The sequence below is a fragment of the Entelurus aequoreus genome, linkage group LG01 (genome assembly GCF_033978785.1).
Source record: "Entelurus aequoreus isolate RoL-2023_Sb linkage group LG01, RoL_Eaeq_v1.1, whole genome shotgun sequence".
Taxonomy (NCBI): Eukaryota; Metazoa; Chordata; class Actinopteri; order Syngnathiformes; family Syngnathidae; genus Entelurus; species Entelurus aequoreus.
In genome coordinates, this window is record NC_084731.1 from 55,565,834 (window position 1) to 55,593,388 (window position 27,555).

Sequence of the window (27,555 nt, forward strand, 5' to 3'; positions counted from 1 at the left end):
TATATTGAAGCTATTATCATATGTATCTGATTTATGACACCTAAAGACTTGATCAAAATAGTATCAATCTAATGGCAATTCCTGAGACATTTTGAGAAATAATGAGGAAGCCAGTCACATGATCCGTGATGTAGAGGTTGAACCACAGACCCCTTCCCCATCAACAACAATGCTAATCTAGCAGACTTTGTGAGAGCCAACAACGATTACTTTGGGAACTATTATGATCCAGAACCTTGTATTTTTGATCCTGAACACAAAGAGGATGAACAATAAGTTTTAGAAGCCGAGTTATGGATGCAGTTTTATTGTGACACTATAGCATTAAAAGTTAGAGTACCAATGATTGTCACACACACACACTAGGTGTGGCGAATTTATTCTCTGCATTTGACCCATCACCCTTGATCACCCCCTGGGAGGTGAGGGGAGCAGTGAGCTGCAGCGGTGGCCGCGATCGGGAATCATTTTTGGTGTTTTAACCCCCAATTCCAACACTTGATGCTGAGTGCCAGGCAGGGAGGTAATGGCTCCCATTTTTATAGTCTTTGGTATGACTCAGCTGGGGTTTGAACTCACAACCTACCGATCTAGCGGCATTGCTAGGTGCTAAACATACAAACTAACCTTAATAAAACAAACACTTACTGTAATATTTCCACTCTTGCTGGGATGCCGACCAACGGGAGCTCACATCATTCCGTTTAGATGAAGATTCAATCACAATCCTCACGAAGGGTTTAAAAAAAGTTCCCGTAGGAAGCGTCTTTTTGTGTCTTTTTCGCCATCTCGGGGTACATGAAAGTGGACCAGCCTGTGGGTCCATGGCCACATTTGTCTACTACCAGGTGAGAGCTGCATGAATTATCATCTAAATTTACTTTTAGCAAGTTTGAGACCGAGCAGAAGCAGCCGCCGGCTCAGTATGTCAACAATAGCAGCGTAAGCTAGCATTAGCTCACTGCTATCAATGCGCCGCTAAAAAATAGTCCGTCTGCGTTAGCGCTTATAATAACAATATCACTCATATTTGGTTCATTTTCAGGTCAAGACATGTAAATGGAGTATTGTTGGTGCTTTCTGGATGTTTTTAGAGAGTATAGTGAGAGGACCCTCCATCTGTTGACTCAATTGTTAGATATTTATTTACCATTTTAAAATGCATAAAAAAGCCAAGCACATGTGTTCTTGTCTTACATAAGGATTGTGAATGATAAACAGAATATCTCTTTTTATTTTTTGCGTATTTCCAGTATGACTGATCTAATAATATGGTCAAGAAGTGTTACTACAGTGAGGTTACCCCCAAAAATAATGAGCGGAATATTCAAAATGGCCGACTGAATTTGTGGCGTTTTGTACAAAACGGTGTTTTTCACATTCTTTGTGGATTGTAAATACAATTTGATATAATGGATACAATGAAACAAATAGGCATATCAAGTCAACTTGTTTTTCCACGCTACTGCTACTTTAAAATGTGCACATTTTAGAGAAATACTTGAGTTGGTGAATTCTAGCTGTAAATATACTGCCCTATTAACCATGCCCTTAGCCACGCCCCCCCCCACCCCCCACCTACCGGTATCGGAGGTCTCAAGGTTGGCAAGTATGCTAATACCTCACACTAAACAGCTTGTGCAATCTATAAAATAGCGTGTACTATTAGTGGGAGTGTTGCATGTGATTTACTAAGATCCTAATACCTCGCACTAAACAGCATGTGCAAACTATTAAATACTGTGTACTATTAGTGGGCGTGTTGCATGTGATTTACTAAGATTGCGTGTACTATAAGTAGGCGTGATGCATCAAGTCAACTTGTTTTTCCACGCTACTGCTACTTTAAAATGTGCACATTTTAGAGAAGGAAAGCAAGAGCTGCTTGCACGCCAGTCATAATGTGTGCATAACGTCCCGCAGGTCTCGGACAGAATAACTAATATGTGCATTATTGTACGCACTAAACAGCTTGTGCAAACTATAAAATAGCGTGTACTATTAGTGGGTGTGTTGCGTATGATTTACTAAGATCCTAATACCTAGCACTAAACAGCTTTTGTAAACTATAAAATAGCGTGTACTATTAGTGGGCGTGTTGCGTGTGATTTACTAAGATCCTAATACATCACACTAAAATGCTTGTGCAAACTATAAAATAGCGTGTACTATTAGTGGGCGTGTTGCATGTGATTTACTAAGATCCTAATACCTCACACTAAACAGCACGTGCAAACTATAACATAGCGTGCACTAGCAGTGCGCGTGTTGGATGTGATTTACTAAGATCCTAATACCTCGCACTAAACAGCACGTGCAAACTATCAAATAGCATGTACTATTAGTCGGCGTGTTGCATGTGATTTACTAAGATTGCGTGTACTATTAGTAGGCGTGTTGCATGGGATTTACTAAGATCCTAATACCCTGCACTAAACAGTGTGTGCAAACTATAAAATAGCGTGTACTCTTAGTGGGCGTGTTGCATGTGATTTACTAAGACTGCGTGTACTATTAGTAGGCGTGTTGCATGTGATTTACTAAGATCCTAATACCTCGCACTAAACAGCACGTGCAAACTATCAAATAGCGTTTACTATTAGTGGGCGTGTTGCATGTGATTTACCAATATTGCGTGTACTATTAGTAGGCGTGTTGCATGGGATTTACTAAGATCCTAATAAACAGTGTGTGCAAACTATAAAATAGCGTGTACTAGTAGTGCGCGTGTTGCATGTGATTTACTAACATCTTAATACCTCGCACTAAACAGCTTGTGCAAACTATAAAATAGCGTGTACTATTAGTGGGCGTGTTGCATGTGATTTACTAAGATTGCGTGTACTATTAGTAGGCGTGTTGCAAGGGATTTACTAAGATCCTAATACCTCACACTAAACAGTGTGTGCAAACTATAAAATAACGTGTACTAGTAGTGGTCGTGTTGCATGTGATTTACTAAGACTGCGTGTACTATTAGTGGGTGTGTTGCATGTGATTTACTAAAACTGTGCGTACTATTAGTGCGTATGTTGCATGTGATTTACCAAGACTGCGTGTACTATTAGTAGGCATGTTGCATGGGATTTACTAAGATCCTAATACCTTGCACTAAACAGTGTGTGCAAACTATAAAATAGCGTGTACTAGTAATGCGCGTGTTGCATGTGATTTACTAAGATCTTAATACCTCGCACTAAACAGCTTGTGCAAAGTATAAAATAGCGTGTACTATTAGTGGGCGTGTTGCATGTGATTTACTAAGATTGTGTGTACTATTAGTAGGCGTGTTGCATGGGATTTACTAAGATCCTAATACCTCGCACTAAACAGTGTGTGCAAACTATAAAATAGCGTGTGCTATTAGTGGGCGTGTTGCATGTGATTTACTAAGACTGCGTGTACTATTAGTGGGTGTGTTGCATGTGATTTACTAAAACTGTGCGTACTATTAGTGGGCGTATTGCATGTAATTTACCAAGACTGTGTGTACTATTAGTAGGCATGTTGCATGGGATTTACTAAGATCCTAATACCTTGCACTAAACAGTGTGTGCAAAATATAAAATAGCGTGTACTATTAGTGGGCGTGTTGCATGTGATTTACTAAGATTGCGTGTACTATTAGTAGGCGTGTTGCATGGGATTTACTAAGATCCTAATACCTCGCACTAAACAGTGTGTGCAAACTGTAAAATAGAGAGTACTATTAGTGGGCGTGTTGCATGTGATTTACTAAGACTGCATGTACTATTAGTGGGTGTGTTGCATGTGATTAACTGAAACTGTGCGTACTATTAGTGGGCGCGTTGCATGTGATTACCAAGACTGCGTGTACTATTAGTAGGCGTGTTGCATGTGATTTACTAAGATCCTAATACCTTGCACTAAACAGTGTGTGAAAACTATAAAATAGCGTGTAGTAGTAGTGCGCTTGTTGCATGTGATTTACTAAGATCTTAATATGTTGCACTAAACAGCTTGTGCAAACATAAAATAGTGTGTACTATTAGTGGGTGTGTTGCATGTGATTTACTAAGATTGCGTGTACTATTAGTAGGCGTGTTGCATGGGATTTACTAAGATTTTAATACCTAGCACTAAACAGTGTGTGCAAACCATAAAATAGCGTGTACCATTGGTGGGTGTGTTGCATGTGATTTACTAAGATTGCGTGTACTATTACTGGGCGTGTTGCATGCGATTATAAAGATTGCGTGTACTATTAGTGGGCGTGTTGTGTGTGATTTACTATATGTTCAGAGTGTAGAAGCGTTACTACCATGACGTCACTCTTCTAAAATAACCCAGGATATTCGGAGTGAAATATTCAAAATGGCCGACTGAATTTGTGGCATTTTGTGATGTCAAAACTGTGTTTTTCACATTCTTTGTGGATTGTAAATACAATTGGATATAATGGATACAATGAAACAAATAGGCATATCAAGTCAACTTGTTTTTCCACGCTACTGCTACTTTAAAATGTGCACATTTTAGAAAAGGAAAGCAAGAGCTGCTTGCACGCCAGTCATAATGTGTGCATAACGTCCCGCAGGTCTCTGACAGAATAACTAATACGTGAATTATTGTGACAATTACACAGGAGCGAGATTAGAAAACAGGCATGACAGTCTCTGCCCACCATCTCTCTGATACACATACACACACACACACACACACACACACACACACACACACACACACCCAAACACACACACACACGGGCATGTGTGGAAGCAAGCAGCCCAGGGCCATGTACACTAGCAAGCAGCCATGTTTCTCCCACAAGCGGCTGCAGCGACGCTGTCATCTCCAGCATGGTCCTCTCTCTCTCTGCCTCACGCAAAAAACACACCGCATCAGGCTCGCTGTGACATCACGCCACACATTTAGACCTGAGGGGTCAGAAGGTATAACGCACTTTTATCTGCCGGGGCGGGGCCATGCTGGCTTATCCAGCTCTCTTGGGATCCGACCCGCCCTCGCCAGTGATGTAAGATGTTCCAGGTCAGCGTGGACACACAAGGAGCCCCCGAGGAGCGCGGCGGGTTCACCGCTTCCAATCACGTTAATGACAAGGCGGGGCTTGACCTCCCGGCGGAATGTGGGCCGGACCTTAATAGTAGCTGCCCGCTTTGCTTTCATTTGGTCGATGGGAACAAGGCGACATGATGCCAGTCGTGGCTTACATGGGAAACCTCACGACAAAGAACTCACAGGCCGGAAAAAAAAACGTGTATTCCCAGATTCCTTATTGACTGCATTCAAATCTTTATCAGCCATTTATTAGAAGAGTAAGTAGACATTACTAGATCTGAAGTACTCATAACTACTGCTCTGTGGGCCTGATTTACTATGATCCTAATACCTCGCACTAAACAGCACGTGCAAACTAAAAAATAGCGTGTTCTATTAGTGGGCGTGTTGCATGTGATTTACCAAGACTGTGTGTACTATTAGTGGGCGTGTTGCATGTGATTTACTAAGATGCTAATACCTCGCACTAAACAACGTGTGCAAACGAGAAAATAACGTGTACTATTACTGGTCGTGTAGGGTGTTATTTACTAAGATCCTCATACATCGCACTAAACAGCGTGTATAAACTATAACATAGTGTGTACTATTAGTGGGCGTGTTGCATGTGATTTACTAAGACTGTGTGTACTATTAGTGGGTGTGTTGCGTGTGATTTATTAAGACTGCGTATACTATTAGTGGGTGTGTTGTGTGTGATTTACTAAGATTGCGTGTACTATTAGTGGGCGTGTTGCATGTGATTTATTAAGATCCTATTACCTCGCACTAAACAGCGTGTGCAAACTATAAAATAGCATGTTCTATTAGTGGGCGTGTTGCACGTGATTTATTAAGACTGCGTATACTATTAGTGGGTGTGTTGTGTGTGATTTACTAAGATTGCGTGTACTATTAGTGGGCGTGTTGCATGTGATTTATTAAGATCCTAATACCTTGCACTAAACAGCGTGTGCAAACTATAAAATAGCATGTTCTATTAGTGGGCGTGTTGCATGTGATTTATTAAGATCCTAATACCTTGCACTAAACAGCGTGTGCAAACTATAAAATAGCATGTTCTATTAGTGGGCGTGTTGCATGTGATTTATTAAGACTGTGTATACTATTAGTGGGTGTGTTGTGTGTGATTTACTAAGATTGCGTGTACTATTAGTGGGCGTGTTGCATGTGATTTACTAAGATTGCATGTATTATTAGTGGGTGTGTTGCATGTGAAAACCACGTTAAATTATGTGGCAGACCACATTTAATTTCGTGGCAGATCACTTTATAAGACGTTGAAGACCACATAAAAAGGTGTAGCAGACCACATTGAATAATGTGGCAGACCATTTTATAGAATGTTGAAAACCACATAAAATGGTGTGGCAGACCACTTTATAAGATGTTGAAGACCACATAAAATGGTGTGGCAGACCACATTGAATATTGTGGCAGACTACTTTATAGGACGTGGTAAACCACATTAAATGATGTGGTGGACCACATAAAATGGTGGGGCAGACTACTCTATAACACGTTGAAGACCACATTGAATGACGTGGAAGACCACATTTAAAGATGTGGCGGGTCACTCACATTAAATGACTTGGTGGACCACATTGAATGACGTGGAAAACCAAGTTACATGTTGTAAAAGACCACATTTAAAGAGGTGGCGGGCCACATTTCATGATGTGGCAGACCACTTTATAGGACGTGGAAAACCACATTAAATGTTGTAAAAGACCACATGTAATGAGGTGGCAGACCACTTTATAGAACGTTCAGGTCCACATTTCATGATGTGGCAGACCACTTTATAGAACGTTCAGGTCCACATTGAATAATGTGGCAGACCACTTTATAGGACGTGGAAAACCATATTAAATGTTGTGGTGGACCACATTTAATGACGTGGCGGACCACATAAAATGGTGTGGCAGACCACATAAAATGGTGTGGCAGACCCCTTTATAGGACGTGGAAAACCACGTTAATCAAAGTCAAAGTCAAAGTCAGCTTTATTGTCAAACAACTGTTTGTACAGGACATACAGGTGGACGAAATTACGTTCCTCTCACAACCACGGTGTCTATAAATATAAAGTGTAAAAGAAGAATAAAAAAGACAACAATTTAAACAGTCGCATGAGGGGGGGGAAAAATATACAGGGGAAGAAGATATTACCAGAATATCTATAATATCTATAGATATGATGTGGTGGACCACATTTAATTACGTGGCAGACCACTTTTATAAATTGTTGAAGACCACATAAAATGGTGTGGCAGACCGCATTGAATAATGTGGCAGACCGCATTGAATAATGTGGCAGACCCCTTTATAAGATGTTGAAGACCACATGAAATGATGTGGCAGACCACTTTATAAGACGTTGAAGACCACATAAAATGGTGTGGCAGACCACTTTATAAGACGTGGTAAACCAAGTTAAATGATGTGGTGGACCACATTTAGTGGTGCGGCAGACCACTCTATAATACGTTGAAGACCACAATGAATGACGTGGCGGCCCACACAAAATGACCAGATCTTGCCCCTGGGCCTCGAGTTTGACACCCTTGCTTGCCCACACTACCCTGCTGATGTATCCAATATTAGTGCATCAAGTTCATAAACTGAAACTGAACTGAACTGAACACATTACATTCTGTGAGTCAACAAGCCAATAATCTCTTTACAGAGCGCCATTGCCAACTATTGGTCTGGCATGCACACTGCAGCCTTTTTGCATGTGACAATTCTGCCTTTTATGCAAACAACAACCCTAAATATTTCTCCTCAAAGATGCACAATGTGATTATCAAGCCTCGTCATCATCATATTGCAAGTAAAGCCAGCGGGCAACATAACCGGGCACCCTCCGGGGACCGTTCCGCTCTCCTCCTCACCTGAGGCAGCGCCGCGTTGATCTGCCGCTGCAGCGCGTCCCTCTCGTGCAGCGCCCCCTGCAGTTTGCTCTGGGACTGGATGAGGGTCTCCTGGGTCTCCCTGAGGGACTCCAGTAGCTTGTCCCTCTCGTCCAGCATGTTGACCATCAGCTGCTCGAAGTTGGCCTCCTGCTCGGAGCCGTTCGGGACGCCGCCGCCACCGCCGCCGCCGCCGCCGCTTCCCCTCGGGGGACCGGCCGAGTCCCCCTCGCTGATGGTCGGCATCACCTCGCACATCATCTCGGCTGTGTGGGCGACGCGAGCTGTCGGCACGAAGAATAAATGCACGTGTTTTAACTAATGACACGGCCTTTTTACGCCTAAGCACACAAAAAAAGCACATCCGCGCATCTGTGCGCGCGCGATTTACCTCCACGCATACACTATATCGCGAATATTCTTACATATTCTTCCTCCCGTGCACCCTCTTACCTATTCACAGCAACGATGCGAAAATTGGCGACCTTCCATCCTCGCGAACCGGCGTCGTTTCTCCCCCGTGTGCAGATCCGCCCTGGCCCGGCGCGCCATTCGCTCCCCCGCGCTCACATGGACGGACCCCGGCGTGACGTGATTGACAGCCGCGTGGAGGGGCGGTGCCCGCGGGCCAGATAGCACGGAACGCTTCCAAAATGCGCGAATGGATCCGCGGACGCGAAAAGTCTGACCCCGGTGCGTGCGCGTTTGACAGAGAGAGAGAGAGAGAGAGAGAGAGAGAGAGAGAGAGAGAGAGAGAGAGAGAGAGAGAGAGAGAGAGAGAGAGAGAGAGAGAGAGAGAGAGAGCGCATCCGCTTCCATCTCCTCGCACCTCCCACCCCACGCGCGCACGCACACGCACGTCGTGTCACGCAAGGGAGTCTCTGCACTTGTCGCCACAAGAATGAAGGATGCGCAAACGATAGAATGCTCATTGACAAGATCATTTGTGTCACGTGACATATTTCACGGTTGACCTCACAGCCTATTTGCGTGACCCTTCATCATCATCATCATCATCATCGTCACTCACATACGAATAACACGGTGCGTGATCGGACACGCAGCGCTCCCTGCAGGAACCGCAATGAATATGAGATCTTTGTTCCATCCGTTTTGCTACCGCTTGTCCTTTCGGGGTCATAAGTCAAAAATAAGAAATAAATAAAGTTTTACTGCGGGTGGGTTGCTTTATCCTGTGACCGATAGGGGGCAGTGTTGGATGTTTGTTTTAGCGGTGCTTTAAAGCATCACTTTTTCTTTATTTTTTTTAAATTAATTTTGCCATCGTTTACAGTCATTATGAGAGACAAGATGACAGATATGTATTTTTTTAATGCATTCTGACTCGTAAAAAAAATACGCTTACGGAGACCCACCCCAAAAACTCCAAATAACCATCCAAAATCCGCCAACAATGCACCACTTACATGTTGTGACTTGAATATTAAGCAATTATTAGCAATATTGTTATTATAAGCACTAACGCAGACCAACTATCACAGAGAGCTGACCACAGAACTTTCCTCCAGGTCTTATCTTTGTCCATGTGATGTCAAAAGAAACAAAAATTGAGCTGTTTGGCCACAATACCCAGCAATATGTTTGGAGGAGAAAAGGTGAGGCCTTTAATCTCATGAACATCAGGCCTACCGTCAAGCATGGTGGCAGTATTATGCTCTGGGCCTGTTTTGCTGCCAATGGAACTGGTGCTTTACGGATAGTAAATGGGACAATGAAAAAGGAGGATTACCTCCAAATTCTACAGGACAACCTAAAATCATCAGGCCGGAGAGAGAAGTAAGTCCCTACTTTTTGTCAAATTAATTGATTTATGACCCGTGACGGTTTTGAGTGATTTATGACCCATGACTAATTGATTTATGACCCGTGACTAATTGATTTATGACCCGTGACGGTCAAAGGTCAAGTTCAAGGGTCAAGGTCAAATTTCACGGTGTTAAATGATTTATGACCCTAGAGGTCAAGTTCAAGGTCAAATTTCACGGTGTTAATTGATTTATGACCCTAGGGGTCAAGTTCAAGGTCAAATTTCACCCGGAAGCGGTTAAGACCGGAACCGGAAGCTAAAACCGGAACCGGAAGCGGCTAAGACTGGAACCGGAAGTAGCTAAAACAGGAAGTAGCTAATACCGGAAGTGGCTAAAACCGGAAGTAGCTAAAACAGGAAGTAGCTAATACCGGAAGTAGCTAAAACAGGAAGTAGCTAAAACCGGAAGTGGCTAAAACCGGATGTTGTTAAGACATGAAGTAGCTAATACAGGAAGTAGCTAAAACAGGAAGTAGTTAAAACTGGAAGTGGCTAAAACCGGATGTTGTTAAGACAGGAAGTAGCTAATACCGGAAGTAGCTAAAACCGGATGTTGTTAAGACAGGAATTTTGAACATGAATGGGTGTATTGTTGACGTGTGAGAAGCATGTGGTTGGGGGTTACAAAGGAGGAGGGGTGCACGCGGATGCAATTGACGAGTAAAGACTTTGTGAGTACGCTACGGAAACTCGATTTAGCCATGATTAACGAAACTACGGTGACCATCTATAAAAATAGCGAGTCGAAAACTTACCTCGACGCCCCGCAGAAAAGCAGGATTTTTTTTAATCGTACGTCTTTTCCCTGGAGACTTTCAACTCTGAATGCGGGGTGTTTACACCGGTTGTGGTCGTCCCCATCGTGGCATGGCGCGAGCGTATGGGGGAAATGAAGGACGAGATAGACAACTTGTTTCGAAGCGGCCGGAATTGGAAAAGCATGCTGACGTTGAAAAGAAAATTGTCCTTTGAGGACACACCCCCGCTTCAGTTTCGAACAATCCCCTTTGATTTTAACACAGAGACCAATCCATAACAGATCTCCCGCTTTTTTGGATCGGTAAAGAAAATGCCAAACAATTAGACGCGTAAAGACCTGCCTTATAGCACAGACGGACAAACTCGAACCATCCATGAACATGACTAATGAACCATCCACTTCCATCACGAACCAATAAATTTAGATTGGGGTATGTTGTAACTTTATGGGCAAAAATGTTAATGTCTCTTGTTTTTACGTTAGCATTTCAGCTTGCATGCTGGAACCAGTCATTCCGGGCAGTTATCAATAATTTTCATTTAAAATGGTAATACTAACCGTTTTACCACGGTTATCAATTATACCCTTTATTGTTACATCCCTAGTGCCAACTAACAATAAAGATGGCAACTTTGTTTAGAAATATTTATTTATACCGTAAATGTGCTGTTCGTTACGTTGTTACATGAATACTAATTACTCTCAAAGTTTTGTCCATTTTATAGCAATGAAAAGTGCTGATAAAAAAAACTAGTAATCAATGTTTTGAGGACGGTCAAAATAGCGGCAATAAATACAAACAACACCAAAGCTTTCTTGATGTGTTAAGAAATGTAGACAAAATTAGCCGGCAGACTTTGACTAAAAGTTTTTTTTTGTTGTTTTTTTTTGACTCAACAGTACATGTACATAGCTTCAGGAATCCATCAGGAATACAAAACACATTAACGTCTTACAAACAACACGCGTTTTGCCTCTAACAATTAACGCTCTAAAACATTTACAAATTAAAACATATAAAGAAAAACATATTTTAAAACTCATATAATAGTAGAAAAATATTTATAATGTTTGTTCTGCTAAAGAAAGTATATTATATAGGCGTGTTGCTAATGTTTTATACATGTGTTTATTTATTTTAGATAACACTTTCTTAAAATATTTTAAGGTATCAGTTATTTTCGAGCACATTTGACAATTGATGATAACCGTGATATTTTGGTCACAATAACTGTGATGTGATTTTATTTTTTAACATTTCTAATTCACATAAACTTGTTGCAATGCCTCCATATTTGTTTTGTCTTTTAACATTAGGGAAAGTCTGTATTGTTTATTATTGTTGTTTGGCACAGTTTATTCCCAACACGCTAAGCGTTTTATTGAAGTACATCACAGATTAACACTCGGACACGTCCGAGAAGGAGTATGAAGAAGCGGAGCTAATTTACTGTTTTTGACCAAATTGCAAGATTTTGTGCCATTCCTTCCAGACAGACCCGTGATGAGCTGACATGGGCTACATTCCATATGTTAATGTGCATGGTGTGGTCCATCATCCTGTGTAGTAATCTGGTCCATAATATTTCGGGGTAGATGTAACAATGACAGAAAATAACACCGCACTACAATAGGAAAATTCAATAAGACATAAAGGAATGCTGAATAAATTTAGAATTTATTTTAATTCATATATCGAGAGAGTAAATGGAGTACGGGGGTTGGGGGAATCCAACAGTTATGTTTATTGTGCAGAATTTTTTTTTTTTTTAAGGAGTAGCTGATGCCCTATCTGTATTATGTTCTCTGAAGAGGCTTACTGCGCCAACCCCTGACCTATACTCTTTTGAACTCCTCTGGAAGTTGAGACATTTTAGTCCTCGACTTCTTCTAAATTCTTAACTCTGAAGGCCCTGATTCAATGAGTTTAAATACACTAACACCTTGCTCTCCGTCGCTAACACTTAACGATGGCATATTTTGCTCATGTTTAATTTCTCATTTAAAACCGCTAAATATGTTTGGACCGTGGACCAACCTAAATCAGGACGACTAATGGGCTAATGTGCTCCCCCATAGCTGCTCCACAGACAACAGAGGTGCCCCTCCCCAGAAGCACACCGCTGTCATGGGACGGACAATGAACTTTCTGTTTAAGTTTTTTGGACTTCTGTGACCCATGATGTCTTTAACAGAATCTGTGAACAAATGTAACCCCTTTTTTCCCCCCCGGTAACACATTAATGACATCCTACGGTATTTACACATTAAAACTGGATTTTTAGATAGCAGGTCGGGAGGGGAGTTTTTTTTATTGATCCGTCTATTAATTAATAGAAAAAACACCGTCTAGCCTCAATGTAACTTTTAGGGAAAATTGTTGACGTAAACAAAGATTTTTTTATTTTATTTTTTTAATGACCGTCATTATGGTCATTCTCCCCGGGGATACTTTCCACAGGGGAGCTTCACTATATATTACTTACATTAAAAAGAAAAATGTTAAAAAAAAATTAAAAAAACCCGGTGGAACCAGATGCACATGAATCAGGTAATAGATACGTTGAAGAAAGAACCAAACCAAACAAAAAGACAAAGTATGATGAATTGAGTTACATGTACACACATTTTAAAAAGGTATTAATTGGAGGAATGGTGTTGGATTTTATTTTATTTTTAAATCGAATTAATCAATTTAATCGACGAATCGTTGCAGCCCTTGAGTTTTTAATTATTTTTGTGTACACTCTAGTAATCGTGTTAGAACAATACACAAGACTGCGGCTATGTGGTAACAACGGTCAATATAATCAACAGTCTGCCTGTTCTACCCGGTAGAAGTAGTAAGTACACAGGAGCTAACATAGGCAAAAAGATGAAAAAGCAAAAGAAAAAAGGAGTTGTCGTCAGCAGAAAACAAAACAATTGACGATAACCAGAATGAAAAGACCCGGAAGTACGACAAAGCATACATAGCCTTTTGGATTTACCATAAATACGGTAGGAAATGAGGAAAGGCGGGTGTGTGTTTTATACCATCTACTACACTTTGTATCATCCTATCTCTTTGAGATGCCTTTTTCTTCTGTTGCTGCAATAAAAACAGTACAGATCTAATCTTAATACAGCGTTTGGTTCAGGAGAGAACACACAGAAGCTAATACAAAAATTAAGAGAAGAAATACCGCTAGTTTGACAAAAAACAGACTATCCTTAATCCTCGGTAAAACTAAAATAATCTTATTTGGTAACAGTATAAGGAAAGTAAAACACAAATACAAATAGACGGAATAGACGTTGAAAGAGGAAATGAAATAAAATTGTAGGCGTAATGATTGATGATAAAATGAACCGGAAATCTCATATAAAATATACAACATAAGGTGGCGAGACATACATCCGTAATGAATAAAGCAAAATATGTATTGGACCAGAAATTACTTTATATTCTTTACTGCTCCCTAGTCTTACCATATCTGAGTTGTTGGGCAGAAATATGGGGAAATAACTATAAAAGTATGCTTTAGTTATTAACCGTGTGTCATGTCTGTGTTCATGTTTTTGTTTGGCCATGTGCTGTTTTGTTTTTTGGACACTTCCTTAGTTCCTGGTTTCACTTCCTGGTTTTGTTTTGTTTCCATGGTTACTCATTAGTTTCACCTGTTCCACGTTTAGACTCACACACACCTGTCTCACGTTTTCACATTGTCATGTCACGCACCTGTTCACAGTTAGTCACGCACCTGTTTTCACTTATCATGTCACTATATAGGCTTTTCTGTTTCTGTTGTTCGTCCTGGCGACATCACACATTCATGCCATGTTCACAGTTCCTTGTCACGTAAGTTTTGTTTGTTTAATGTTCATAGTTCTCCGCCATTGTGCGCGCCTTTTGTTTTTTCCTAGTGAAGTTTTTTTACCTCCGCTGTGAGCGCCTTTTGTTTGTACCCTTTTGTTTGTACTTTGTAGTTTATAGTTATAATTAAACTATGTCTTTACCTGCACGCCACGTCCGTTCCAATTCTTTTGCACCACGGGAGAGCAAACCACGCCAAAGACCAAGAGATGACAGAATGAACATTAAACAAACAAAAAACTTACGTGACAAGAGATGAAACAAGAACTAACGTGACAAGGAACTGTGGACATGGCATGAATGTGTGATGTCGCCAGGACGAACAACAGAAACAGAAAAGCCTATATAGTGACATGATAAGTGAAAACAGGTGCGTGACTAACTGTGAACAGGTGCATGACATGACAATGTGAAAACGTGAGACAGGTGTGTGTGAGTCTAAACGTGGAACAGGTGAAACTAATGAGTAACCATGGAAACAAAACAAAACCAGGAAGTGAAACCAGGAACTAAGGAAGTGTCCAAAAAACAAAACAGCACATGGCCAAACAAAAACATGAACACAGACATGACACCGTGTTACAAAAAAGATTAATTAGAATAACACATAATGTTGGATTTAGAGAAAACTCAAACCCATTATTTACTAAATCAAAAATATTGATATTTTTTGACATATTAAATTTGTAAACAGCTAAAAGTATGCACAAAGCAAACTATAATTTGCTACCCAAGATCGTACAACAATTATTCTCAACAAAAAAGGAGAAATAAAACTTCTAAGAAAAATGTAACTTTAAACCTTTGTATGCACATACAACACTTAGAACTTTTAGCATATCGGTATGTGAAATTTAATTATGGAATGCATTAAGCAAATAATTTAAACAATGTACTAATATGATCCAATTTTTTTTAATAAATTAAAAAAATACAAATAAAAATTTAAAACTTTTTAAACTCTGTGTTTACAATGTACATAGAGGAATAACCATGATAAACATTCTGAATTTATTGATAATCTTATTTATTTCACCATATGAAATGTAACTTATAGAGTATATTGTGAATACATTGAGAACAGGAAGTGAACAAAAATGTTATCAATTGCTATGTAATGGAAAAGGGGTAGGGTTATATAAGCTCTGCTTCTTTCTACTCCTTTTGGAGCATGTTGTAAAGGGAAACTAAAAATTTTGAAGTATCATGTTGTAATTGTATGCATGTTCAAAATAAACTCTAACCATAAACATAGCAAGAGTTAGGAGTTTCAATATCAAGTTTGAAGCCCAGACTTAAAAGCATGTGCAGTGCAAAAAAAAGGTTTACTGCAGACTGAACTAAATACAAGCAAAATCATTATTTTGATGGCAAATTGCATTCATAATGAATGTGTTTATACAAATAAATATGTTTCTATAAATTAAACACTGTTAAAAAAGTTTGAAATAATTAAATTGTAATTTGGGTTTTATTAAAAAATGCTCAAACTAATGCAGTGTCTGATTGAAATGTTCATGGGTCAAGCTTTTTAAAATTGACCCATGATATCGTTTTCAGATTCCAGTTGAGACAACAAAGAGTCTGCATAGGTTTCGACCTTTGAATTTTCAGCCTTGATGCAACGAAGCATCAGCAAGCGTTGAATGGCCTGAATGAATTTAGGCGTGCGCAGACTCTTTGTTGTCTCAACTGGAATCTGAAAACGATATCTGGGGGGCCATAGACGATGTGTACAACGAGATGGTAGGAAATGATAAACCGATTTTGAGACATCTTGATATGGTGACAGAGTGTTGGAAGAATTGAAAAAAAAAAAAGATGGGTAATTATTGGAGAAAACTTGTAAACTTTGTCGAGAACCACGCTGTTATTTACCCGTTGATTGACGCGTTAGAAGCGTTCATTCTAAAACGAGACAAACCTCAAAAACTACAAATCATTCTTGATTATGCCCGCTCTAAGCCTACCTGGGAAACCATTGTCTCTCATGCTTTTGATTTTGACATTTTTTAAAACATTTTGTCGGAATGGTCTAAAGAAAAGTCTTTTCAACCTTCACCTTATCACGTGTTTATTTTATATGCTCTTTGTTGATATGACGATGTATCGCCTGCGATGCGACATACCCGTAAACGTTTTGTTTGAACTACAAAAACTACATGATGCGATTAGATTTACCTACGGTATACCTGTTTTACATCAAACCTTGATTATAGTTTATAGAAAAAAATTGTTTTAGATACATGTGTTGTTTTTTTATAAATAAAAACAAAATGTTTTAAATACACCGTGTTGTTTTTCATAAATAAAAACAAAATGTTTTAGATACACTGTGTTGTTTTTCATAAATAAAAACAAAATGTTTTAGATATACCGTGTTGTTTTTCATAAATAAAAACAAATTGTTTTAGATATACTGTGTTGTTCTTCATAAATAAAAACACATTTTTTTAGATGTACTGTGTTGTTTTTCATAAATAAAAACAAAAGGTAATGTATAGTATGTAATGCATGATTCTTTAGTTTTACCTAAAAGAGAGAAAAAAGAAAGAAAAAAAAAGGTAATTTATTTAAACCCACCCCCAGTTCTCCATTTAGTGATTATTTATATGAGTTTTGCACTTACTTTGTTTAAGGATTATAATACAAATGTTGTATCATAGTGACAATAATTATTACACTTTAACAATAATTTATATCAACAATGTGAGAATAATAAATATTTTAACAATGATAATAGACAGCATAGCAACAATGGTAATAGACAACATAGCAATAATGGTAATAGACAACATAGCAACAATGGTAATAGACAACATAGCAATAATGGTAATAGACAACATAGCAATAATGGTAATAGACAACATAGCAATAATGGTAATAGACAACATAGCAATAATGGTAAGGAAACATGGAGCACATGTTAACACTTTGAGACAGAGTACAACACCCGGTTAAATTAAAGACCCTCATCTCTATATTTAAAGCAGACCCCGTGTCTGTGATTTTCAATACACAAAAAAAAGTGTAAATGATTCAGTAAGTTGTGCACTTCTTTAAACATAACACAGTAGCACAGTGGTTCTCAAACGTTTTTTGTCATCCCCCACTTTGGACAAGGGGGAGTTTTCAAGCCCCACCTGCCCCCATCGCCCCAACACAACGCTAATGCCAAGCTCAACATTTTCAAATTTTATCGAACATCAAGTAACATCAAGTTTTATACATTCAAACTCAATAACATAAAATAAAATCAAGTTCAATAATAAATAAAATAACTGTGCAGCTGTGGTATAACTTGCATCAAGTTCAATATCAAATAAAATAACTTGCATCAATTCAATAATAAATAAAACAAAAGTGTTATAACTTGCATCAAGTTCAATAATAAATCAAAAAAAGTGTTATAACTTGCATCAAGTTCAATAATAAATCAAAAAAAGTGTTATAACTTGCATCAAGTTCAATAATAAATCAAATTAAAAGTGTTATAACTTGCATCAGGTTCAATAATAAATCAAATAACTTGCATCAAGTTCAATAATAAATAAAACAAAAGTGTTATAACTTGCATCAAGTTCAATAATAAATAAAACAAAAGTGTTATAACTTGCATCAAGTTCAATAATAAATAAAAAAAAGTGTTATAACTTGCATCAAGTTCAATAATAAATCAAATAAAAGTGTTATAACTTGCATCAAGTTCAATAATAAATCAAACAAAAGTGACCGAGATGCTGGTGCAGTTTTACTCAGCCATCATAGAGTCCATCCTGACCTCCTCCATCACAGTGTGGTTCCCCGGCGCCACAGTCCAGGATAAGAATAGACTGCAACGCATCGTACGTGCTGCGGAGAAAGTGATTGGCTGCAAGCTCCCATCCCTCCAGGACTTGTTCTCCTTCAGGACCAGGAGGCGTGTGGGTCGGATCACAGCTGACTCTTCTCACCCTGGACACAAACTATTCTCCCCTCTCCCCTCAGGCAGGAGACTACGCTCCATCCAGACCCACACCTCCCGCCACCTGAACAGTTTTTTCCCCTCGGCCATCAGGCAAATGAACAAGAACTCCTAACAGCAGCTCCTTGAATCCCTTCTAAGTCTATCTGATAGCTCAGTCACAGCTCTTTTTATACCAAATATGTGTTATATGTGTTTTATGTCGCACGTTTGCACCAAGAAAAATTCCTAGTTTGTGAACCCGTTCTCAAACAATGGCAATAAAACTATTCTGATTATAACTTGCATCAAGTTCAATAATAAATCAAAAAAAGTGTTATAACTTGCATCAAGTTCAATAATAAATCAAATAAAAGTGTTATAACTTGCATCAAGTTCAATAATAAATCAAATAACTTGCATCAAGTTCAATAATAAATGAAAATAAAAGTGCCACTTTGCAATCTTTGCCAAAAAAAGGAGGACAGGGCAAGTGAACATGACTTTTACAGTACTCCAGCATTACTGGCTGCAATGAGCCTGTTTTGCACTGCACAGCTTTTCAAATCGGGGTTGCAGGCTTGACACTGCCACTGTTAAAACCTCATTGAATTCGGGGCTGAGCTGCCTTGACGCGAGTGTTTCCCGGTGAATGACACATTGTGTCCAATGCGCATTTGGCGCAACCCTCTTTATTAGAGCCTGCAGCCCGTTTCTTGACTTTGCCATGCGCGCCATCAGAGCAAAAGCCCACACAGTTTTCCCATTTAAGGTCGTGTTCTTTGAGGAAACTGTCCATTATCTTGAACAGCTCATCAGCAGTGGCTCTATTTTTTATGTATTTGCAAAACAGCAAATCCTCGCACAGTGACTCACCATTCACAAAGCTTCCGCTTAGCCCCGCCCCCATTAGTTACTGTTGCTGTCTGTCAAACTTTCGCTCCTACCTAGAAATGTAAAGCATACAGGAAAAATAAGTAATTTACATTTATCTATATAGCGGATTTCACAGACAGAATCACAAAGTGATTTCCAGTGTGTATAGAAAATGAAAGCATAGTAAAAAAAAAAATCAAAGAATATAATCATTAAAAAATTTAAAAAATCTAAGTGAAATTTCCTCCCGTTTCTTGCGCCCCACCTGTCATGTCTCTATTCCCCACCAGTGGGGCGCGCCCCACACTTTGAGAAACGCTGCAGTAGCATTAAAATCGTTTTTTTTTTTTAAAAAAGAGCTATGTTTTTATTTTTTATTTTGTTTACTGCAAAATTTGCACTAATATAGCCTATACCGTAGCTTAGCCTGCATAATAAATGTGCATCTTTGCATTTACTTTCCCTGAACATTTAATTTTTCCAAAATACAATTTTAAAAAGCTTGACCCATGAACATTTCAATCAGACACTGCATTAGTTTGAGCATTTTTTAATAAAACCCAAATTACAATTTAATTATTTCAAACTTTTTTAACAGTGTTTAATTTATAGAAACATATTTATTTGTATAAACACATTCATTATGAATGCAATTTGCCATCAAAATAATGATTTTGCTTGTATTTAGTTCAGTCTGCAGTAAACCTTTTTTTTTGCACTGCACATGCTTTTAAGTCTGGGCTTCAAACTTGATATTGAAACTCCTAACTCTTGCTATGTTTATGGTTAGAGTTTATTTTGAACATGCATACAATTACAACATGATACTTCACAATTTTTAGTTTCCCTTTACAACAAGCTCCAAAAGGAGTAGAAAGAAGCAGAGCTTATATAACCCTACCCCTTTTCCATTACATAGCAATTGATAACATTTTTGTTCACTTCCTGTTCTCAATGTATTCACAATATACTCTATAAGTTACATTTCATATGGTGAAATAAATAAGATTATCAATAAATTCAGAATGTTTATCATGGTTATTCCTCTATGTACTTTGTAAACACAGAGTTTAAAAAGTTTTAAATTTTTATTTGTATTTTTTTAATTTATTAAAAAAAATTGGATCATATTAGTACATTGTTTAAATTATTTGCTTAATGCATTCCATAATTAAATTTCACATACCGATATGCTAAAAGTTCTAAGTGTTGTATGTGCATACAAAGGTTTAAAGTTACACTTTTCTTAGAAGTTTTATTTCTCCTTTTTTGTTGAGAATAATTGTTGTACGATCTTGGGTAGCAAATTATAGTTTGCTTTGTGCATACTTTTAGCTGTTTACAAATTTAATATGTCAAAAAATATCAATATTTTTGATTTAGTAAATAATGGGTTTGAGTTTTCTCTAAATCCAACATTATGTGTTATTCTAATTAATCTTTTTTGTAACACGGTTAATAACTAAAGCATACTTTTATAGTTATTTCCCCATATTTCTGCCCAACAACTCAGATATGGTAAGACTAGGGAGCAGTAAAGAATATAAAGTAATTTCTGGTCCAATACATATTTTGCTTTATTCATTACGGATGTATGTCTCGCCACCTTATGTTGTATATTTTATATGAGATTTCCGGTTCATTTTATCATCAATCATTACGCCTACAATTTTATTTCATTTCCTCTTTCAACGTCTATTCCGTCTATTTGTATTTGTGTTTTACTTTCCTTATACTGTTACCAAATAAGATTATTTTAGTTTTACCGAGGATTAAGGATAGTCTGTTTTTTGTCAAACTAGCGGTATTTCTTCTCTTAATTTTTGTATTAGCTTCTGTGTGTTCTCTCCTGAACCAAACGCTGTATTAAGATTAGATCTGTACTGTTTTTATTGCAGCAACAGAAGAAAAAGGCATCTCAAAGAGATAGGATGATACAAAGTGTAGTAGATGGTATAAAACACACACCCGCCTTTCCTCATTTCCTACCGTATTTATGGTATATCCAAAAGGCTATGTATACTTTGTCGTACTTCCGGGTCTTTTCATTCTGGTTATCGTCAATTGTTTTGTTTTCTGCTGACGACAACTCCTTTTTTCTTTTGCTTTTTCATCTTTTTGCCCATGTTAGCTCCTGTGTACTTACTACTTCTACCGGGTAGAACAGGCAGACTGTTGATTATATTGACCGTTGTTACCACATAGCCGCAGTCTTGTGTATTGTTCTAACACGATTACTAGAGTGTACACAAAAATAATTAAAAACTCAAGGGCTGCAACGATTCGTCGATTAAATTGATTAATCCAATTTAAAAATAAAATAAAATCCAACACCATTCCTCCAATTAATACCTTTTTAAAATGTGTGTACATGTAACTCAATTCATCATACTTTGTCTTTTTGTTTGGTTTGGTTCTTTCTTCAACGTATCTATTACCTGATTCATGTGCATCTGGTTCCACCGGGTTTTTAAAAAAAAAAATTTAACATTTTTCTTTTTAATGTAAGTAATATATAGTGAAGCTCCCCTGTGGAAAGTATCCCCGGGGAGAATGACCATAATGACGGTCATTAAAAAAATAAAATAAAAAAATCTTTGTTTACGTCAACAATTTTCCCTAAAAGTTACATTGAGGCTAGACGGTGTTTTTTCTATTAATTAATAGACGGATCAATAAAAAAACTCCCCTCCCGACCTGCTATCTAAAAATCCAGTTTTAATGTGTAAATACCGTAGGATGTCATTAATGTGTTACCGGGGGGGAAAAAAGGGGTTACATTTGTTCACAGATTCTGTTAAAGACATCATGGGTCACAGAAGTCCAAAAAACTTAAACAGAAAGTTCATTGTCCGTCCCATGACAGCGGTGTGCTTCTGGGGAGGGGCACCTCTGTTGTCTGTGGAGCAGCTATGGGGGAGCACATTAGCCCATTAGTCGTCCTGATTTAGGTTGGTCCACGGTCCAAACATATTTAGCGGTTTTAAATGAGAAATTAAACATGAGCAAAATATGCCATCGTTAAGTGTTAGCGACGGAGAGCAAGGTGTTAGTGTATTTAAACTCATTGAATCAGGGCCTTCAGAGTTAAGAATTTAGAAGAAGTCGAGGACTAAAATGTCTCAACTTCTAGAGGAGTTCAAAAGAGTATAGGTCAGGGGTTGGCGCAGTAAGCCTCTTCAGAGAACATAATACAGATAGGGCATCAGCTACTCCTTAAAATAAAAAAAAAATTCTGCACAATAAACATAACTGTTGGATTCCCCCAACCCCCGTACTCCATTTACTCTCTCGATATATGAATTAAAATAAATTCTAAATTTATTCAGCATTCCTTTATGTCTTATTGAATTTTCCTATTGTAGTGCGGTGTTATTTTCTGTCATTGTTACATCTACCCCGAAATATTATGGACCAGATTACTACACAGGATGATGGACCACACCATGCACATTAACATATGGAATGTAGCCCATGTCAGCTCATCACGGGTCTGTCTGGAAGGAATGGCACAAAATCTTGCAATTTGGTCAAAAACAGTAAATTAGCTCCGCTTCTTCATACTCCTTCTCGGACGTGTCCGAGTGTTAATCTGTGATGTACTTCAATAAAACGCTTAGCGTGTTGGGAATAAACTGTGCCAAACAACAATAATAAACAATACAGACTTTCCCTAATGTTAAAAGACAAAACAAATATGGGGGCATTGCAACAAGTTTATGTGAATTAGAAATTTAAAAAAATAAAATCACATCACAGTTATTGTGACCAAAATATCACGGTTATCATCAATTGTCAAATGTGCTCGAAAATAACTAATACCTTAAAATATTTTAACAAAGTGTTATCTAAAATAAATAAACACATGTATAAAACATTAGCAACACGCCTATATAATATACTTTCTTTAGCAGAACAAACATTATAAATATTTTTCTACTATTATATGAGTTTTAAAATATGTTTTTCTTTATATGTTTTAATTTGTAAATGTTTTAGAGCGTTAATTGTTAGAGGCAAAACGCGTGTTGTTTGTAAGACGTTAATGTGTTTTGTATTCCTGATGGATTCCTGAAGCTATGTACATGTACTGTTGAGTCAAAAAAAACCAAAAAACAAAAACTTTTAGTCAAAGTCTGCCGGCTAATTTTGTCTACATTTCTTAACACATCAAGAAAGCTGTGGTGTTGTTTGTATTTATTGCCGCTATTTTGACCGTCCTCAAAACATTGATTACTAGTTTTTTTTATCAGCACTTTTCATTGCTATAAAATGGACACAACTTTGAGAGTAATTAGTATTCATGTAACAACGTAACGAACAGCACATTTACGGTATAAATAAATATTTCTAAACAAAGTTGCCATCTTTATTGTTAGTTGGCACTAGGGATGTAACAATAAAGGGTATAATTGATAACCATATTAAAACGGTTAGTATTACCATTTTAAATGAAAATTATTGATAACTGCCCGGAATGACTGGTTCCAGCATGCAAGCTGAAATGCTAACGTAAAAACAAGAGACATTAACATTTTTGCCCATAAAGTTACAACATACCCCAATCTAAATTTATTGGTTCGTGATGGAAGTGGATGGTTCATTAGTCATGTTCATGGATGGTTCGAGTTTGTCCGTCTGTGCTATAAGGCAGGTCTTTACGCGTCTAATTGTTTGGCATTTTCTTTACCGATCCAAAAAAGCGGGAGATCTGTTATGGATTGGTCTCTGTGTTAAAATCAAAGGGGATTGTTCGAAACTGAAGCGGGGGTGTGTCCTCAAAGGACAATTTTCTTTTCAACGTCAGCATGCTTTTCCAATTCCGGCCGCTTCGAAACAAGTTGTCTATCTCGTCCTTCATTTCCCCCATACGCTCGCGCCATGCCACGATGGGGACGACCACAACCGGTGTAAACACCCCGCATTCAGAGTTGAAAGTCTCCAGGGAAAAGACGTACGATTAAAAAAAATCCTGCTTTTCTGCGGGGCGTCGAGGTAAGTTTTTGACTCGCTATTTTTATAGATGGTCACCGTAGTTTCGTTAATCATGGCTAAATCGAGTTTCCGTAGCGTACTCACAAAGTCTTTACTCGTCAATTGCATCCGCGTGCACCCCTCCTCCTTTGTAACCCCCAACCACATGCTTCTCACACATCAACAATACACCCATTCATGTTCAAAATTCCTGTCTTAACAACATCCGGTTTTAGCTACTTCCGGTATTAGCTACTTCCTGTTTTAACAACATCCGGTTTTAACCACTTCCGGTTTTAACTACTTCCTGTTTTAGCTACTTCCTGTATTAGCTACTTCCTGTCTTAACAACATCCGGTTTTAGCCACTTCCGGTTTAGCTACTTCCTGTTTTAGCTACTTCCGGTATTAGCTACTTCCTGTTTTAGCTACTTCCGGTTTTAGCCACTTCCGGTATTAGCTACTTCCTGTTTTAGCTACTTCCGGTTCCAGTCTTAGCCGCTTCCGGTTCCGGTTTTAGCTTCCGGTTCCGGTCTTAACCGCTTCCGGGTGAAATTTGACCTTGAACTTGACCCCTATCAATCAATCAATCAATCAATGTTTATTTATATAGCCCTAACCCGTAGGGTCATAAATCAATTAACACAGTGAAATTTGACCTTGAACTTGACCTCTAGGGTCATAAATCCTTTAACACCGTGAAATTTGACCTTGAACTTGACCTTTGACCGTCACGGGTCATAAATCAATTAGTCACGGGTCATAAATCAATTAGTCACGGGTCATAAATCACTCAAAACCGTCACGGGTCATAAATCAATTAATTTGACAAAAAGTAGGGACTTACTTCTCTCCGGAGGTTGGGTCTTGGGCGCAGTTGGGTGTTCCAACAGGAACACACGTCAAAAGTGGTAAAGGAATGGCTAAATCAGGCTAGAATTAAGGTTTTAGAATGGCCTTCCCAAGTCCTGATTTAAACGTGTGGACAATGCTGAAGAAACAAGTCCATGTCAGAAAACCAACACATTTAGCTGAACTGCACCAACTTTGTCAAGAGGAGTGGTCATAAATTCAAGCAGAAGCTTGCCAGAAGCTTGTGGATGGCTACCAAAAGCTCCTTATTGCAGTGAAACTTGCCAAGGGACATGTAAGCAAATATTAACATTGCTGTATGTATACTTTTAACCCAGCAGATTTGGTCACATTTTCAGTAGACCCATAATACATTTATAAAAGAACCAAACTTCATGAATGTCTCTTGTGACCAACAAGTATGTGCTCCAATCACTCTATCACAAAAAAAATAACAGATGTAGAAAATATTGGAAACTCAAGACAGCCATGACATCATGTTCTTTACAAGTGTTTGTAAACTTTTGACCACGACTGTATATCAGCTGCTTTCTCGCCTCGGAAAGTTTGTAAACGGTTATTGTAGATCATAAATCATGCCTCGCACCTGGATAGTAGAAGGATGAGGATATAATCCGACAAGTTGGTCAATTTTGGAGGTCCTCTATTCTGCCCCCGCCCAAAAAACTCCAAATAACAATCCAAAATCCGCAAACAATGCACCATTTTACATGTTGTGACTTGAGTATTAAGCAAGTATTAGCAATATTGTTATTATAAGCGCTAACGCAGACCAACTATCACAGAGAGCTAACTAGCTTTTATGCTGCTATATTATATATATATCAGCTGCTTTCTCCCTTCGGAAAGTTTGTGGAAGTTTATTGTAGAGCATAAATCATGCCTTTCACCCGGATAGTAGAAGAATGAAGACATAATCCGACAAGTTGGTCAATTTGGGAGGTCCTCTATTCTGCCCCCCCCAAAAAAACCCAACTCCAAATAACAATCCAAAATCCGCAAGCAATGCACCAATTACATGTTGTGACTTGGAGTATTAAGCAAGTATTAGCGATATTGTTATTATAAGCTGACCAACTATCACAGAAAGCTAAGTAGTTTATGCTGCTATATTATATATATATATATATATATATATATATATATATATATATATATATATATATATATATATATATATATATATATATATATATATATATATATATATATATATATATATATATATATATATATATATATATTATATATATATATATTTTTTAAATTTCTTCTTATTATTTTTTTTAAAATTAAATATATATATATTATAAATATATATATATATATATACAGTATATTAGAGGTGTGGGAAAAAATCGATTCGAATTCGAATCGCGATTCTCACGTTGTGCGATTCAGAATCGATTCTCATTTTTAAAAAATAGATTTTTTTTTTCTATTTTTTTTTTTTTGTTTCTTTTTTTTTTTTAATTAATCAATCCAACAAAACAATACACAGCAATACCATAACAATGCAGTCCAATTCCAAAACCAAACCCGACCCAGCAACACTCAGAACTGCAATAAACAGAGCAATTGAGAGGAGACCCAAACACGACACAGAACAAACCAAAAGTAGTGAAACAAAAATTAATATTATCAACAACAGTATCAATATTAGTTACAATTTCAACATAGCAGTGATTAAAAATCCCTCATTGACATTATCATTAGACATTTATAAAAAATAAAAAAAAGAACAATAGTGTCACAGTGGCTTACACTTGCATCGCATCTCATAAAATAAGTCATATTTTTGGTTCATTTAATAGTTAAAACAAATTTACATTATTGCAATCAGTTGATAAAACATTGTCCTTTACAATTATAAAAGCTTTTTACAAAAATCTACTACTCTGCTTGCATGTCAGCAGACTGGGGTAGATCCTGCTGAAATCCTATGTATTGAATGAATAGAGAATCGTTTTGAATTGGGAAAATATAGTTTTTGAATCGAGAATCGCGTTGAATCGGAAAAAATCAATATTGAATCGAATCGTGACCCCAAGAATCGATATTGAATCGAATCGTGGGACACCCAAAGATTTGCATATATATATATATATATATATATATATATATATATATATATATATATATATATATATATATATATATATATATATATATATATATATATATATATATATATATATATATCGGTTGCTTTTCTCGCCTCGGAAAGTTTGTGAAAGTTTATTGTAGATCATAAATCATGCCTCTCACCTGGATAGTAGAAGGATGAGAACATAATCCGACAAGTTGGTCAACTTGGGAGGTCCTCTATTCTGCCCCGGCCCAAAAAACTCCAAATAATAATCCAAAATCCGCAAACAATGCACCATTTTACATGTTGTGACTTGAATATTAAGCAAGTATTAGCGTTATTGGTATTATAAGCGCTAACGCAGACTCACTATCACAGAGAGCTAACTAGCTTATGCTGTTA

General features: G+C 37.7%; 1 protein-coding gene across 9 annotated transcripts in view; it reads right to left on the minus strand.

Moving 5' to 3' along the window:
- Positions 1 to 27,555, minus strand: part of ppfia4 (PTPRF interacting protein alpha 4) — a 322,419-nt gene that overhangs the window by 284,118 nt on the left and 10,746 nt on the right. For 8 of the 9 annotated variants that reach the window (XM_062054777.1, XM_062054770.1, XM_062054775.1 and 5 more), the window contains exons 1-2: positions 8,409 to 8,647; positions 7,938 to 8,239 (exon numbers count right to left, since the gene is read on the minus strand). In XM_062054777.1, the coding sequence (XP_061910761.1) occupies positions 7,938 to 8,216 (279 nt within the window). In that variant the 5' untranslated portion in view covers positions 8,217 to 8,239; positions 8,409 to 8,647. Of the gene's footprint in view, positions 1 to 7,937; positions 8,240 to 8,408; positions 8,648 to 27,555 lie in introns of those variants that run through there. The other variant, XM_062054768.1, reaches the window with a different exon arrangement.